Source organism: Trifolium pratense, linkage group LG3, assembly GCF_020283565.1.
Source record: "Trifolium pratense cultivar HEN17-A07 linkage group LG3, ARS_RC_1.1, whole genome shotgun sequence".
In the NCBI taxonomy this organism is placed as follows: Eukaryota; Viridiplantae; Streptophyta; class Magnoliopsida; order Fabales; family Fabaceae; genus Trifolium; species Trifolium pratense.
The window spans coordinates 13855369-13873759 of record NC_060061.1 but is presented as its reverse complement, the minus strand read 5'-3'; the positions used below and the strand labels follow the sequence as shown (position 1 = coordinate 13873759).

Genomic DNA, 18391 nt, shown 5'->3' with positions numbered 1-18391 from the left:
TATCAGGCCTCTAACAACCATTGTGAATATTATAGCCAACCATTAAAATAGGATGAATGAAAAGGTAAAGAGAAAAATCATGCGTATATTATAGCCAACCATCTTACGCATGCATGCACTAGTATAAATACTTCATTTGGTTTCATTTTGTAATATCATCGGAGTGTGAAGAAATCCTTTGAGAGAGAAAAATCCAAAAGAGAGTTTAGATAGCCACCATTTGTGTTGGTGAGAATTGTTGAGAATAATGATAAAATGGATGCAACACCACCCATAAAATTCTTGAGAATAATGATATAAAATAAAAATGTGATGCAAAACCACAAACACATTATAGAAGAATTATGCTTTACATTATCATGTGGTGACGCTTGCAAGGGATGCATTATGTTCACGGACAATGTCTCCCTAATGTCATGCTTGATCATAGCCATGCTTCATAATACACTTTCCTTTCCTTTCTTTTTTTTCTCAAAAAATAAAATAAAATATGTGACAAAAAAAAAATTGATGTGGAGCTTGCCACATCAACGTTGACTTGGTCAAAATTGACCTTTTGCAAGAGGGGTAAACATAGAGGCCAAAAGTGCTATTTTAAAACATAGGGGGCCAAAATTACAACTTTCTAAAACTTACGGCCAAAAGTGTAATTTAACATATTTTTTTTTACGTGTTAATAATCCATTTTCTATTTTTTTTTTGACTAAATCCATTTTCTATATATTAAATTAGAAACTATTTTTTTTTTAAGAAATACACCGGTTGTAAGATGATCTGAATATGTGTTTATAAGTGAAACAATCCTCATCATCTTATAAAACTAACTTTGTAAGATGAGGATTGTCTTCACTTATAAATACATATTCAGGTATCTCACAATAAATGTGATACTTCTTAATAAATAATTTCAGAAATGGCACATCGATAATTTGGAGTTAAATATATAAAGATGATTAAAAGTGAACTTTAACTCTCTCTCAACAATTCATTTTGTATATAATTTCTATCTACTAGTAGATTGTAGACTAAATATCAATAGTTAGTTGGTTCAATGATAATTGGTGTTTGACTTGGTAGAAAAGACCACAATTCGATCTCTCATAACTGTAATTGGAAGAATGCCGGAACCACATGATGCCAGAACTAACTATCTTATTGGCTAAATTTAACCCAAAACATGCTTAAAGGACCTTACTATCCGTTAACTATCCTGGATTTATCACTATTAATTAATATATTAATGTAAGTTTATAATTTTACTAATTAATTTGCAGCAAAAGTCTATGACGATAGAGTAATGTGATTCATTGTCCCAATCCCAAGAGAAGTATATATTCCATATTTTTTTTTGACACAATATATATATTCCATATTTGAAATTGATACTTGGTGTTGTGACTTGTGAGTTTGCAAACGGTGGAAGACACTGCCCTACACATTCTATAACCACGTGTCTTTTCTTTCCCAGCATAGAGTTATAATTCCTTACATACTCGACACTTGCACTGTTGCACATATCTTTTTTTTTTTTTTTTTTATTGTTAAAATATTTATATTGTTTCATTTTATAAACTACTAGTATGCTTTTTCCTTCTCTTCTCAACTCTCAACACTCAATACCTTTTGTTTGTACAAGAAAATCACCCATCAAATAAATATCATGAAGGTATGCTTATTTCATCCAAGAGGTTACAATATATTTGCGTCACACCCCATTATGGATTTTGTCACCATTTTGCTTGAAAATTTAAAGTGTTTATATATTATACGTTTAAATATAAGTCTCAACTTTTTAAGTTTTGTCCAATTTTAATCATCATTTTGAGTTTTGTCTTTAAAAAAAAAATTAGTGGCTTTATTAGTTCCTATATTTAGTTACCAAAAATAAAATAGGATTAAAATTAGAAAATTTATTTAGGCACTAAACTTAAAAAATTGTGAATTTTATAGAGACTATATATATGTGTTTTACGGCCAATTCTAACATGCACAAGTGCATCATGTCTTTCATGGTGCACAAGTTCATGATATCATTATAACGAATACGAATTTTACAAAATCCACCGTTGGATCGATAGTTTATATCATATAGATCATCCATGTCAATTTTTAAAGAAATTGGAAATCATATGATATGTCATTGAGACCCATCAAGATTAACGGTTTATGCGTTTTTATTAAATACCGTTAATTTTGATGGATCTCAATGACATATCATATGATTTTCAATTTCTTTAAAATTTGATATGAATGATCTATATGATATAAACTATCAATCCAACGGTGAATTTTGTAAATTTCGTATCGGTTATAATTATATCATGAACTTGTGCACCATGAAAGACATGATGCACTTGTTCATATTAGACAAAGCTTGTGTTTTACTTATCAAATGTATTAAGGGAACTTTATGTTATATGCTCATTTTTAAAAACATAAAAATTTGGAGAAATGTCCCGGCACTATTTTTAATTCAAGAGTCACAGGCAATCTTGTATACTAATAGTCTAATAGTTTACCTTTTCTTTGGTAAAAATTTCTTATCAAACTTTGAGTTAATTTTTTATGTGGCATCCTCTTAAACCGTCCATTACATTGACAATTTAAATAAAAATAAGGATTAAGTTATTGTAACCTTAGTGACGTAAAGAAATAATTTAAAAATATTTTAAATGTAAGAGACCAAATTAAAATCTAAAATAAATATAAGCCATGCATGCAGTTAAGCCATAATCACATGTACATGTTTGTTATGTACAACACTATGAAAAATTTGTTCAATAATATCTGCTACATATTTAAGCAGTATCATGACACATGATTTTGTTGTGTCTGGACCAGGCTCATTCTAACTTGCATAAAAGAAAGTCTACCTTGATTGCTGCTGATGGGAATCATGCTGTGTTTAAGGTATATATGATGTGTGTGTGTGTGTGTGTGCAACCTTTATGTATCCTTTATAACTTTTTGCCAGCATTTCTTTACTCTATATGTTAATATGATCATCACAAAAATTAGGATGTGCCTCTTCTATTTATACCACAAGCTTATATGAATCAATGATCTAACATTACTCCATGTTATATTAGAAGACAACAAGGAAGGGAAGCTTTGTAGACACTCTTGAACAAAAGGTTAGTCTCTATCTATATTATGTTGATATATATTAAGTGTGAGTTAAGTCCTAGAAGAATTGATATTGAACAACATATAAGTGACAGAACCCAAATGAAGGTTTTAGGTGCAAGTGTAGTGTCAAAATCACTTGTGTGTTGCTCAAGAAAACTTCTCAACCCACCACAACATTTCTCCCCTACCCTGCTAGCATGCAAAAAAATTCGGAAAATACGTTTCGAAGTGTTTTTCTAGTGTAAAATTTACACTATAAAAAATTCGGAAAACGTTTTCCGAATTTTTTGGGGTAGGGGAGAAATGTTGTGGTGGGTTGAGAAGTTTTTGTTGCTCATGCCCAATGTATCGACCCAACTCAGTGAGACTCCCCCTCACGGCCCAACGATGTCACTCTTGTTTTGTGCATTATCATCACATTGCAATCAAAGTTTGATATATACAAATGGAAAATAGAGATAGAATTTGCAAATATGAACATGCAATTGATTTACCTTTAGAATTGTCAAATTGATATAATCAAAGAAATTTCCTTAGTAGAGCATCTTTCTCGTTATCATAGCCTGCAAATTCTTGCTTTGCATTAACAGCAGGCAGAAGATATCCTCACTAGAGAAAAAAAATACAATGAGGATGAGGATAACAACGACGCCGATGACAACAACACTGAAGAAAAAGCTGGAGATGATGATCAACAAGAGGAAGGAGAGTACTTACTAGGAGACGACGGTCCTACTACGGTTACAGAGGTACACATCTTTCAGTATTTCGATCGTCGCAAATTTTATCTTATATACATTCTTATATACATTTAGGAATACTTGACACTTACAAAATACTTTTGATGATAATCTTTTCTATTCTTCTTAAAGGATGGAATTCACAAAGGTCTGTTCATGAAAGATACAGATGAAGAAAATAAAACTTCTACTCGACATTTCAGCCATGGATGTCACTTAATGGAAGGAGAGATGATCCATGGAATGGAGGACTATGTTTTTGCTAAACACATGAAGCTCAATGGTTACGACTTAGGACTCTACGCAATATTCGATGGACACGCAGGTCGTGATGTTGCAAAATATTTGCAAAGCCATCTATTTGAAAATATACTTAGTGAGGTACATACTTTAATAATTGGTATATTATATTTTAGTTTACACTATATTATTCTCACTACCATTTGATTTCTTATTAATCCTGCATGAATAGCCCGATTTCTGGGAAAATCCAGTGCAAGCTGTTAAGAAAGCATGTAAAGCTACGGATGATGAGATTCTAGAAAACATAGCTGATTCACGCGGAGGATCAACGGCTGTGGCAGCAATACTAATTAATGGTGTAAAGTTACTGGTAATCAATGTTGGTGATTCTCGAGCAATATCGTGTAAAAATGGTCTCGCAAAACAACTTACCGTGGATCACGAACCGGAGAAGGAAAAGGATCTGGTTGAGAGCAGAGGAGGTTTTGTCATTAAGAGGCCCGGTAATGATGAAATAAACTCAACAAAATATATATATATAAAATAGATTTTTTGTTCATACATAAAACTCGATGTGTCATTTTTTTGTTTCATTTTGTTAGGGGATGTTCCAAGAGTGGATGACCAGTTAGCAATGACACGAGCATTTGGAGATGGAAAACTGAAGGAGCACATCACTGCAGAACCAGATGTGATGATTAAGAAGATGGATGAGGACACTGAATTCATCATTTTGGCAAGTGACGGTCTTTGGAAGGTACGAGGATACCGTCATTTATACTAAAACTAATTAATGACTATAAATTTTGAAAGAGGAATAATTTGAATATCTTTAATCAGTTGTTACCTTATTGCAGAAGTGTTTGGAACTGTTCAAAATGAACTGTGTTACGTGATTATTAACAAAAATAGTGTTCACGGTTCACCATTGCAGGTGATGACAAATCAAGAGGCTTGTGATTGTATCAAGGATGTTGATGATGCTCAAAAAGCAGCAAAAAAGTTAGTGACAGAAGCAAAATACAAGGGAAGCTATGATGATATTTCATGCATAGTTGTTATGTTCTAGCTTATGTGCTCCTACATTTTATGCATATTTGTCTTTGTTTACTGTATAATGGAATTTTAAATATTTGCATTCAAAACTACGTTCTGAATATTCACCTTAGTTGAATGGTTTTTGAATATTATATGCTGCAGTGATTTGATTTTAAGGTTCACATTTAGGTCAATAAAATCTCATGTATATCATCCTATTTTCACAATCTGATCTGAGTATAAATTCATAATGCAATTGGTTTTAGGGTCATCAACTATAAACTAAACTTCATGGGACCCCAAAGGAAGACCCTAACATTTTTAGCATCCAGCACCTTAAAATATCTCATTACATTTGTCCTAGCAATCAATTTCAGACTCTATGAATGGTCACAGATCAAAAGTCACAAAACATGATCTAATCAAATCCATGCCTTTACTTAAACTAAACCTATCAATACTTACTTCCCTTAACTCCTAGCATCCATTCTATTTTGCTTGTATTCTTGCAAGCCCAGCAATCAGAAGTCAGAACTGTACATGTCCCATAAGCTTCCTAAAGGAAAAAAAAAGAAAGTTATTTGTTGCTATTCCACTCCCATATTACATTATAATGGTTGTCTATATCAGTATCCTTCTTGACATTATCTTCATGACTCCATTCCCTTTTAAACACAGCAATCTGTGAAGCAAAACCTGGTTCGACATCAGCAGAACCACCAACCCCACTGAACTCCACACTGTAATTGTGTCGTGCAGCCAACTCAGATGCCCACTGTATGAACTGTTCTCTGGTCCACTCAAATTTGTGGTCATTATTGCGAAACTTGCATGACTGTAAGAGGTTTTGATCATCTGATTCTTCTTGGTCTTGGGTAGGAGGACTTGACTTCTGTAGCACTACATTGTATTCAAAATTTGGTGTAGAAACAATGAGAATCTTCGGGCAAAAAACACTTAATGCCACATCCCCAAAGAGACGAGCTTGATCTTCTTCCATATGTTCAATCACCTGCATTGTATCAGCAATTTATATCGGTTGATTCAGTTCCATGATAATCAGAGTTTCTACACAGATGCAGATTTATGGGTTTAAACATCGTGCATTTGCAAAATATTGTGTCACCTCGAGAACATGACAGTGGTTGCATGATATGCAATCAATTCCAATGGCTAGTATGAAGTATATTCCAGCAAATTGATGCAGAGGTATTCATATAGTGTTCCAAGTGAAAAGAATGTAGAAGTGCTTGTTCACGGGCTAAAAAACAAAGCCACATCGGCAGCATGGGATTTAAATGAATGCTAAAACTAGGATGTTTTTAAATGAATGCTTCCCAGCATGAAATTTTTCTCCTCTAAAGTGATATCTCATTTTAGAGGGTAAAGGAAAAGGAAATCATATCAGGTGTTAGATAAAATAATTGTTGATTCATATTGTAACATATTCATATTATGTGCATGCATGTGGATCTGTTGATCTGATTCCACGAGAATATTACTGACGAGAGACTATGGTCCTTGCACTGAGCGATATGATTACTGTATCGGATATCAACAAAAATATTCATCTTGCCCGCCAGCCAGTTCTATCCAACGGAAGAGCTAAATTGAAAATTTTAAAAGTCACAGATCTCTTAATTGAAAATTCTACTCTTCCACATTCAAACTCTTATACTTCCCTATCTTACCTGAAGATAATTCCATTCCGTCTTTCAATTTATATAATTAAGCAAGCATTCAAACATCCTAATATGAAGTCATCCGACACAGTGAACTTAATTATCAGATAGTAAACATTATAAATTCAGCACTAAACAAATCACACATTATCGATGATTTAATACAAGGAATGAAGTATATTGATTTAGGACACATCATATCCAAATTGAAGTCATCAATGATAGAAATATAAAATGGATTAAGAAATACCTCTAAACAAGTACCAATATCAAACCCATGCAACCTGGAATCAAAATTTGTAATTGAACCTTCATAAAGAATAAGTGACTTTGTGTGTTTACTTGTCACACCGGCATCTAATTTTAAATTTAGCACCTGCACAATTTATGCACACAAAATCAAGCAGCTTACAGACAGAAATTTCACAACGAAATCATGATTTCAGTTTCCAATGCAAAGAACTAGTATGTCCTATAAGACTAAGACCTCCAAGATCAAAAGGCTGGCTCCATCAACTACATTACTACACATCCAACATAATCTTTAATTCATTACATAAGCAATATTTCCACACTGAGCAGAATTCAAGTTAGTAAATATCAAATCAAAGACATCTACTCCGTCTCCACTATTAAAATACTTTCATCAGTTAAAGAAGGCACAGAAATGGTATTCAACATAATAATGATAAAATAGTGGTATGACCAATTACTTTTCTATTTTCAAAAGTTATGGGCACCATCATTGTTAGGATATAGGATAAGGATAAAGATGAGTTTGTTAGGATATGAAGTTAGGAATGAGTTAGGGAAGTCATTACGCAATGGGGTAGTTAGGAATGAGTTAGGGAAGTCATTAAGTAATTGGGACATTTTTTCTTGAACATCTAAGCATAAACCCGAAGTACTCCACTTAAAAAAATTAAATGCAAACCTTTGCAGCACGTGTAAGACCCTTCTGAGAAATATCAACACCAGCAATTTTCTCCAGAGAAGTTGAGTAATTTAGCAATGATTCCAACAAGCTTCCAGATCCACATCCAAAATCAAGCTGTGATGAAAGAGAACCTCAAATTCACAACTCAGACTAACAAAAGAAAAGAGAAGTTGAGAAAGTTTAGCATACCAAATTAGTAGCACGGGATTCTAAAATGTGTTGCACCGCAAATTCCACTCGTTGCTTTGAAAGTGGAGGGCTAAAAAGAGCCTGCTCCATTCTTTCCTCTGGAGGTTCTGCAACTTTGGTCAAACTTATTTCATACTCCACACAGCAGGCCTCTGAAAAATAAGAATATAAAACCATTGACACAATTTGCAAGTTAGAATCAGCAATTTAGCCACTTGCTAAACCACGTAGATGAGTGTGTGTTTGGGGAGAGGGCAACAGGAGAAAGCAACTCACTAGAAGATAACAAGGACAAAATTTTGGCTGAATCACCAGCGGAAGCAAAAATCAAATCAGAAGTGAGCAAGTTCGTGTTGAAATAAGCGTCCTGGCCAACAGACATCTGCATCACAACCTCCTCAACGTAGGAAATCACAGCACCAACCCCGATCTCAAACTCAAACTCATTACAAACTTCAATAACTTCTTTCATATTTTCATTCTCCACAACCAAAGATACTGAATAACTAATACAAGGTAAAGATCCATTGGCTGGACAGATACCAGAGTCTGGACCTTCAATCTTTAAGTTGTAAACCCCATTTACTAACATGTCTAGTGATGAATTTTCACACATTGGCTCAAGTGATTTATTACACTGCATTGCATAAATCTGGCAATTCTGAATGGATTGACCAGCTAAAATCTCTCTGAAAAGATTTTTGGAAGAAATGTGGATACTGAAGTTGCCTGCAGTCTCATAAAGCTGGTCAAAAGGAGTAGTTACACTATTAAAATACTTGTTCAGCCATGATAGAAGTTTCAATGAGGCATTCTGAATAGCATCATTCTGCTTCTTATAGCAATCCTTGGGGGAACACAAAAGTATTACATCCCCGCACTTAGAAAGCAACTTCATTTCACATTTAAACATCTCTGAATCTGATAGATTTGGACTTCCATTTACAGAGGCCCCATTGGCACATTCAATCATATCATTTCCCGAGTCTGCAGCCTTAAAACATGATTCTGATGATTCAGTTGGTATTTTGAGAGGATGACTTATAATGGAAAAGAGAGGTTCAGACAGGCGATGCTGGCGACAAAACATACAAAGTATATCCCTGGGAAGGGAACCCCTCCAGTTAACTCTTGTCGTAAATCTTGAAGGCAACTCAGCTGTGAGTAGTGCCTCTCTGGATAATTTGTAAATTCCCCCTGGAGTTTTCCCTAGAAGCATCCTGCATAGAAAACCTAGCAATCACTAAATGATACAAAGTTGAGTAATTTTACACAAACAGAATCTGACAAATACTTCTAACCAATAAAAAAGACAAATGTTCATCTAAAAAAATTCAACGGATGCAAAAATGCATGGGACAAAATTAGCATACATCACTCCACGAAAGCAACGTGCAAATGAGAAACAAAAGTTGGAAGATCAGAAAAAGTTCCTACTTAAATAATAAAAGTTTTCTATTTTTATTATGGACATTCAGCTTGCAGCAACATCAGAAAGGTCCCTTTATCTTTCCTAACCTAAGCAACGGTGGGATGCCTAATAAAAACCTGGAGGAATTATTTATTAGATAGTTTTAAAATTATGACGAGTAAATAGGAAATCTACTCACAATTATCAAAACCAGCAAAGATTTTCAGGTTGGTCTACCCAAAAAAAATTACTTCTGTTGGCCAGCATAGTAAAGCAAAAGTGCATGACACAATAACAACTTTTCATCAAGTATAAGTTTAGCCAAGAATATAATATAAGGTTGACAATTGTACTATTAAAATGTCAATAAACATTTGAATTTAAAGAGACCTGAAATATAACCGAACCGTTACATCCTCATAGAAAAGATCTCTAGATTTCCGTGTGTATCCGATGCATGCTAATATTGCATCACCAACTATATCTTGCCCAGACAAGTATCTTGCCCTTACATTTAGAGATCCCTCAAAATGAACGGTTTCTTTTCCATTTCCCGATATAAAAGACTGATCCAGTAGATATGACTGTGGAGCAGCAAAGAACAGTCTCGTCTCGGAAGAAGCCTTACCTATATTCCTATTGAAGCCACAAAGATCACATATAAGTTAAGAGAGCAATTATCTAGTTTAAGAAAATTCTTTGTAAATCCACTATACCTTGAAATCAGAACATTGGCATCATCTTCTAAACCAAGTTCATTTGCAATGATATCAAGGTAGTACTCTCTTAAAGACATACAGAGAGTCACAGCTTCAACATGTTTTTCCATTGAACTAGGAATGCGTATAGCCTCAACCCGAATGCATTCTTGTGAACCACCTTCTTCCATTAATGACTCAATAATATCTTGTGGATATGGATTCAGCTTTCTAATCCAGCTATGTTGTTCAGAGATAGCAAGAAACTCATGTAACATTGTAGTGGCCCTTACTACATATGGAAGGACCAAAAATGGATTTGACTCCACCTCAGGATTAATACACTTACACAAACTAAAAATCTTTGGATCACAGACAGAAATGACAGAAATAGGAATTGATCCACAATGATCGCCTTTCCTCCTCAAAGTAGCTCGAATGTGACCGCTGAGTGGATGGTCAGATATAAGAAACTGTAAAAGTGTTGAATGGCAAAGGAAAATGGTATCAGGCTGAATTTAAATTCACCGACAGTCAAATGTAATAGTGGAACATAATAGAGTCCAAAAAAAATAATACTTCCTATTGACTAATTTTTCAATGTGATGACCAGCAAGGGTAATTGTTAAGTTATATCTTTGGATCATAGAACTAGATCTTTTCATCCTGTCCAACAACTTTCAGAGATCAGACCAGTTCTAAAAGAATATAGTAATTTCTAGTACTGTATCCTTAATGTTCACTACAACAAACATTGATATTCAATAACTTGTAAAGGACTACAGACTAAATAGTACACAACATCAGTGAGGAAACTGCTCTCAAACTTCATTGCCAAATGTCTTAATTACCAGCTCAACCATGAACAGGCTATACAGACCAATCTAGCAATTAGGGGAAAATATTACAAGGATGACCAGGTGAAACAGATTGCGAAATCTGAAGGATCTTTTGATCATCCAACTAAACAAGAACAAAATGATGTAGGATGAGTTTGTAAAACAGCTTAATTAAGCACTACCACTACTTAATAGGAGTTTATCGTATAAGAGCTTGTATTATAACCTGTTACAACAATAGAATGCGTTTATCATATAAGTCAAAAACACAAGATAAGTGCTTATAAGCTAACTATCATAAACTATTTCTATACGTTATTCATTAAACTTGCATAGGCGCTTTATGTAACAAGATAAGCTCAAATAAGTTCTTCCAAATACCTCTTATTACACAAAAGGGATTTTAGTGATCTTAATACTTTATTCTCATAACTGAAAACAGCCATCACTCAATACACAGAAAAAATTACCTACCTTTTCTGAAAACAGATAGGCGATTCGAGCAACTAAACTTTCCTGTGCTTCCTGAGGAGTAAGATCGGTGGTCTCTGGAATGATACCAAGCTGCAGGAGAGTAATTCATAGTTGTAACATTGTGAAAGTTAAAATGTCATAATCCTCTCAAGAAAGGTAAACACTTTAAATAGAAGATATAATACAGTACAAAGTCAGTTTTTACGTAGTAGTAGTAGTAGTAGTGGTAGTAGTAGTAGTAGTAGTAGTAGTAGTAGTGGTAGTGGTAGTAGTGGTAGTAGTGGTAGTAGTGGTAGTAGTAGTAGTAGTAGACTAGTAGTAGTAGTAGTAGTAGTAGTAGTAGTAGTAAATAGAAGATATAATACGGTACAAAGTCAGTTTTTACGTAGTAGTAGTAGTAGTAGTAGTAGTGGTAGTGGTAGTGGTAGTAGTGGTAGTAGTGGTAGTAGTGGTAGTAGTAGTAGTAGTAGTAGTAGTAGTAGTAGTAGTAGTGGTAGTAGTGGTAGTAGTGGTGGTAGTCGTGGTAGTAGTGGTATACAATCCGGCCGGTAGCTTCTCGCGGATTTTCATAACCTTGTTGCGCAAAAACGGGATATGCATTTGAAATGGGGGCTCGAGTTATTATATATATCATGAGCAATACGGAAATGGATCGAGTAATCTCTTCCTTTATCCAAGAAAAAGCATTTTTAGTTTGCATGGTCCAATCATTGATCCTGAAAATTTCTACAATAAGATTAGGTAGGTTACTGGCACAGTTCCCTATCCATGATTCTGCTATTTATTTTCCTAGTAGTAGTAGTAGTAGTAGTAGTAGTAGTGGTAGTAGTAGTAGTAGTGGTAGTGGTAGTGGTAGTGGTAGTGGTAGTGGTAGTGGTAGTGGTAGTGGTAGTAATAATATGCACAAATAGGAAGCATGCATATTGAATAAATTGTATCTGCAGAATCGTCAATAGGAAAAGATCCACATTATAAAAGCCTCTAATACAAGACAATGACCCCAAAAAAATAAAGCCACGGAAAATTTTAAGGGCTTGATATTCCAGTGAAAAAACTTCCATTTTCAAATGAGCCCATCTGATCAAATTTGACAATCGTTTGATGGGCAGAATGAGGACAATATGGAGGATAGAGAGGAAATGAACGTAAATATAATTTTAAGTTATGTAAATATCTGACTGTATTACTTAAAAGACTCAACAAATTAAAACTAACATATATATATATATATATATATATATATATATATATATATATATATATATATATATATATATATATATATATATATATATATATATATATATATATATGTGTGTGTGTGTGTGTGTGTGTGTGTGTTTGGCTTTCACATCTCCAAATGCAAGAAATCAAACTTAACTTACCACTTAAGCCATTATCATCTTTAAAGCAGGACTAAAATTACAAATAATCATCGATAACTAAATGTAACAGAGTGAGTAATTTATCAGTTCTACCCCTTGGTAACTATAAAGAACTTGTTTGAAATTGAATGAATAAGGAAATCAACAGGTAAGTGGGAAGAGGTTCTAGCTATATTCAAAATAATTATGAGAGAAGAAATTTTGAGCTGCCGATCATGGCAAGTAAAGAAAGATCTAATTGAAAGGATAATTGAGTACAAGAAAAGTGGAGTTATTCATTATTATCAATAATTTGCATACTGGTTGAAAGAGAGTAATACCTTCTCTATAGCCATCTCTGCTGCAGATTGCTCTGCATCCTTCTTTTTCTTAAAGGTCTCCGACACAACTGTAAGTTCTGGAAGCTGCAATGTGCAGCGGTAAAGACAGGGTCCAGTCTGAGGAATGCTTAACCCTGGACATCCAGTTTGACAGACCTGTTTCACTTCCTCAACCACGTAGTAAGCATTTTTGCCAAACTTTTGATGTATTATAGCCTTAGGTGTAAGGGTTGGCTTTTTAGGTGCAACCACACGTTGTTCTTTCGTTTCCATGAGAAAGCTCAGAACATCTCCAGCCTATTCTTGAAAATCAACCGTAAAACAATATATCAGCAAAAACTATCTATCTGCAACTGTTAGAATTATGAGAATCTCAAGGATTTTGTGAGAATAGAGAAAGAATGAAACTAACTGAATCTAAAAAATTCTAGGGTACAATAAGCTCTTGTGAGCTGGAGTTTATGTACTCCCTTAATACACACTAGTCGGCAAGTCGGCAACTAATTACAAGGGTGACTAATTGGGAAATTTACCTCTAAGCAATAACCATAGGTATCAATGTCAGATAGCTATCGTTCTGAATTTTAATGCAAATTAAATAATCAAATAAATGTTGAAAAATTACTATAACTTCCAAAATTAACGAAAAAAATTAATAGGGCTTAAGCAAATCAGTGAAATCACGAAAGCAAACCCCCAAAAAAGCTAAAAAAAAAATATGTTTAGAAGAAAATAACTAAAATATCCCCAATATAACGTTTATCCCTAAAATGCAACGCTGCAAACTACTCGACAGCGCCACACATTTCCAGTACCAGCCACCGGCCACTCCGGTCTGCCACTATATCACACTACTGACTACAGTGCAGAGGCAATAACTAGCATAAAATCTAGGAATGAACTTAGATTAGTCATCCATAATTTTTAAGGATAAGCAGAATTAACTAAACAGAAACCTAATTTATCTTTAAATCAGCATTTCAAAAACAAAATGCTCACTCAATGATTAGAATGGGAAAAAAGTACAACTTATTTGTGAATCCATACTAATATTTCAAGAAATCATGTAAATACATAATAATATAATAAAAACGGAAAAAAGAAAACACTTAAACCCTAAAAACACAAAAATGTTAAACAAAAAACAAATAATAATTTTTAGTAGCATAATAATGCATAAAACTGCGTGCGTGTTAATCTTCAATCTCTTGTAATGAATAATGATGTTGATTTTGATAGAATAAAATACGCATCATGAAAGAACAATACGAGTGAAAATCGAAGCGAGAGAATAAAGCGAGTGTGGAAAAGGGAAAAGGCGAGAATCAAAATTGTGTAAAAGCAGTTAGAAAAATGATTAAATTTGAAAAGGAAATGGAAAATGAGAAGAGAATGTAGTAGTACCTTGAGGTTCGTTGTTGAATTGAAGAATGTGTAGGAAATTAGGTTTTGAAAGAAGAATGAATGAATTAGAAGAGTGAAATGAAGTGTGGAGGGAAAAAGTGAAGACGAAGAGGGAAAGGTTTTTGGCTCATTCTGACTCACTGCAAAAAGTGTCTCGGTGGATTCCGTAACCGAATCATGCGGTAATCGTATGCTAACTTGCAAGTTAAGGTTTGTTTTTTTTTTTATAGGTAACAAATTGGTTTTCCTAACGTAAACTTAGCTCAGTTGGTAGAGATATTGTACTATATGCGCAAGAGTCTGGGTTCAAACTGGGACACTTCACTTATTCACCTTTAAGCTAAATTTTTTAGTCACTAAACTACTTGACCAAAAAATTAGTTTTTTTAAGTTCTGCATTTAAGGTTTTTTAGGAAATAAATAAGTCCTTTAATTTTTTAATTTATTACATTATCACCTTTTAAGTTATTCTCTTGTTACAACAGTTACCCTTTCTGATATCTTGTTTCATTGTGGTCGTTAATATTGACTTCCACCATAGTGGATATCTTGCTAAAAAGTGCATAGCAGTATGTTGGAGGAGATTAACCGAAAGAGTAACAGGGCATTAAGTTAGAAAATTACTTAAAAATTTAAGATTTAATTGTTAGAAATGTTAAACTTAAAACCCTTTGGACACATTTATTTTTTTTAATTGTTTAGTGGCTTGATATTCTACTTATATCAATAATTAAAAAGTGCACAATATATATAGATACTAGTAATCATGATGGAAAAATAGGAGAGGATCCAAATCCGCCGTTTGTCGAATTTAGATCTCTCTAATTTTTCTCTCATTTTCTTAACTAGTATCCGGACCCGTGCCAAGCACGGGGAAAAATATGACAAAAAAAAAATTTAATATATTTTAAATTTAAAAATAAAAAATAAAAAAATAATATAAATTTAACATGCATAAATCAATATGTTCAATATAAATCGCATTTACTTAACTTTTGCTTATAATAGTGACTAAAATGTTAATTTTTTTTAAGACACCGGAATTTGTTCACTACACATGTAGTAAAATTTGAAATGCCTATGTGACCGGAGGAATTATATATTTGTGTTTTGATTATAGTTTTTAAATGATAATATAATCTAATTAAAAAAGAATATAATAAATATTAATTTTAGTTAAGATATTTAAATTTCTCAAAAGAATCATATATTTAAGGACGAATCAGATCAACTATATTGATTATTTTTTTTAGTTGACAATTTTTTTTTTCACCACCAGTTTAATTTGGTTCGGGGTCAGTTCTGACATCAAGTGATTCCAGCTCCCTCCAGATCGCAATTGCGGGGATCGAACCACAGTCGTCCCTACCAAATTCAGCGCCAATCATCACTGAACCAACTGACAATTGGTAAAACTTGTGTTTTAAAATCAAATCAATAAATTTGTTAAAAAAAATAATAATCAAATCAATACATTTACGATTAAGTCACCAAGTAGAAGTTAAAAGTTTCTAAATAAATTGCGTTGAAAACTAAAAATCATTATATTAGTTACAGTAATATATATATATATATCTCCAATAGATCATTATTAAAGGGAAAATTCATAAATTGTCCAAATAAACTACTAAAATAAAACCGTTAATTTTATTAAAAAAAAATAGATAAAGAAGATAAAAACACATGGTTATGAGTTCATATTTCATTTGGGTGCAGAATAGTAATAAAAAAAAGGACAAAACTTAGATGCAATTCCATAGGTCCGGTTCTTACTGTTTTCCAATAGAATTTTAACACCTGGATTATTTCTTTTCACTGATAAACGCCGTTAGAAAACAAAACATTTTTCCTGATAAATTACCAAGGTACTATTTTATATTGTATACTCGTGTATTTTTATTCTTGGTAATTTATCAACCCTTAGATTAAAAAAATGAGAGAAAACATGATGGAAAAATTGGAGAGGATCCAAATCCGTTTGTCGGATTTAGATACTCTCCAATTTTTCTCTCATGTTTTCTCTCATTTTCTTAATCCAATGGTTGATTCTCTCTCTTCTTAAGTGTTATTTTAATTCTTGGTAATTTATCAACCCTTAGATTAAGAAAATGAGAGAAAACATGATGGAAAAATTGAAGAGGATTCAAATTCATGTTTGCATATATGTCTAACAAACTTTACTTTAAACGACCCTAATTAATTTATTTTTGAGAGAAGTTCTATTTTCTCTGTAAACATTATTCTCATTCATCCATTAAGAGAGGGGTGGTTTTGGTTTTTTATTTATTTATAATTTCGAATCACCTATCTTCATTGTTTCTTCTTGTCATATATATAAATAAGTGTTATTTACATATATTTGAGTTATTATATTTCTGTTTTTGTCACCTAAGTGAGGCGTTGTTGCTATGTTCGTTATCTTGTGCGCTGCTTTTTAGTTCTTCCGTCTTAGTGCAGTGTTTTTGTTTGTTCAGAGTGATAGATCAACTTTAACTCATTACAACAGGTTTAAACAATGATACACTCTTGAGGCATATATATTATAGTTGGAGTAAGGGACTTATGTCGGCTATCATTAAGGTCAATTTTCTCTCAACCTCACAAATATTCTTTCAGCATGTGGCAGAAGAATTAGTCATCTTAGTCATTTCAATGACTACACACATTATTGTTTGGAAGTATAAGTTAATGGATATTCTTATTTTTACTATTAAAATAAAGACTTAATTAATATTGGTTTAAATTAAAACAAATAAAAATAAAATGTATCTTGTATTGAACTGACATCATTCATACCATTATTTTAGTTATAAAAATGTAGAGAATCATAGTTTTTTACTTTTGAAAAGTAATGTCAACTGTCTCTAAAATTTCTAATTTCTAATAATTTTAAGCATCAATTTATAATTTTTTTTTTAACCAAACAAACTTAATTCATTTCATTAACTAATAAGTGTTCAATACATAAGGGAATAATCTCAAATCTATGGAAACTAGCTCAAACATTGGCCGCCCTGCTAAGAGTATGTGCAACCAAATTCGTTTGTCTCCTAACAAACTTAACCTCAAAGTTTACAGAAGGAGATGACATAAGAAGGATAATGTCATTAACAATTAAACTAAATTTGAAATTGTCCCGTCTTCTTGAATGGATAGCGTCAACCAACAATTTTGAGTCTCTTTCAAATTGAACGCTCAAATCCACGATGAATAGTCTCTTTAATAGCATGTAATAGTGTTCATGCTTCACATTCCACTATGGAATAAAAAAGTTGTTGTCATTGAGTAAAGTCAGCCACAAATTGCTCATTGGTATCGCGGAAACAAAGACTCATAGAAGTAACATCGGACCCAACTATAAACGCAGCATCAACATTACATTTTATTCATCCCACTCCCGGTTTCTCCCACCGAACCGGCCTAGAATCATCAACAGGAACAACACGACAGCTGGTGGACGGTAAACCACTCGTTCCAGACGACGAACGTCATTCTTATAACTTGGTTCGGTTACTGAATATTGTCATTCCAGATAATGTCTCTGAATATTGGTCCGGTTAATTTTTTTTTGTTAAGTAGTCTAATGACAAGACTCAAACATTTAAAATGTGTAAAAACATGGAATACGAAGTTCGAACCCCGATATCACTCCAATAATATCTCTGATAATTACCATTTGAGCTATACTTACGAAACGGTCTAGTTAATTTTCTATTGGGGAATGAGGACTAATTAGGATTCTATATATTTATTCACTAGAAAATGACACTTGTGTTGTGTTTGTACCAAAAAACAAAAAGAAAAGAAAATGACACTTTGTGATATTATTTTTATTATTATAAAGGATAATGATCAATCTTACGAAGGATGCATTCACGAAACACACGATTTGATGGGCTCCG

General features: G+C 33.0%; 2 protein-coding genes across 3 annotated transcripts; one reads left to right on the top strand and one right to left on the bottom strand.

The window, feature by feature from the left end:
* The first annotated feature begins 1586 nt into the window (after positions 1–1586).
* Positions 1587–5338, top strand: LOC123915690 (probable protein phosphatase 2C 39). The gene is made up of 8 exons (XM_045966893.1): positions 1587–1666; positions 2842–2910; positions 3090–3134; positions 3720–3878; positions 4002–4250; positions 4342–4615; positions 4715–4869; positions 5047–5338. Exons 1-8 carry the CDS (start codon positions 1661–1663, stop codon positions 5179–5181), a joined length of 1092 nt encoding a protein of 363 aa, XP_045822849.1. The 5' UTR covers positions 1587–1660; the 3' UTR covers positions 5182–5338.
* Positions 5339–5410: 72 nt separating this feature from the next.
* LOC123915689 (small RNA 2'-O-methyltransferase-like) lies at positions 5411–14689 on the bottom strand. Of its 2 annotated transcripts, none has more exons than XM_045966891.1 (10): positions 14490–14689; positions 13086–13387; positions 11381–11470; positions 10086–10540; positions 9760–10005; positions 8235–9178; positions 7959–8110; positions 7767–7883; positions 7083–7208; positions 5411–6162 (listed from the first exon to the last, which is right to left on the bottom strand). In XM_045966891.1, the coding sequence occupies exons 2-10, from the start codon at positions 13356–13358 to the stop codon at positions 5728–5730; spliced, it is 2838 nt and encodes a 945-aa protein (XP_045822847.1). In that variant the 5' UTR covers positions 13359–13387; positions 14490–14689; the 3' UTR covers positions 5411–5727. The 2 variants fall into 2 exon arrangements, with proteins under 2 accessions (XP_045822847.1, XP_045822846.1); XM_045966890.1 differs by having other exon boundaries at positions 13086–13382; positions 14490–14683.
* Positions 14690–18391: the final 3702 nt, after the last annotated feature.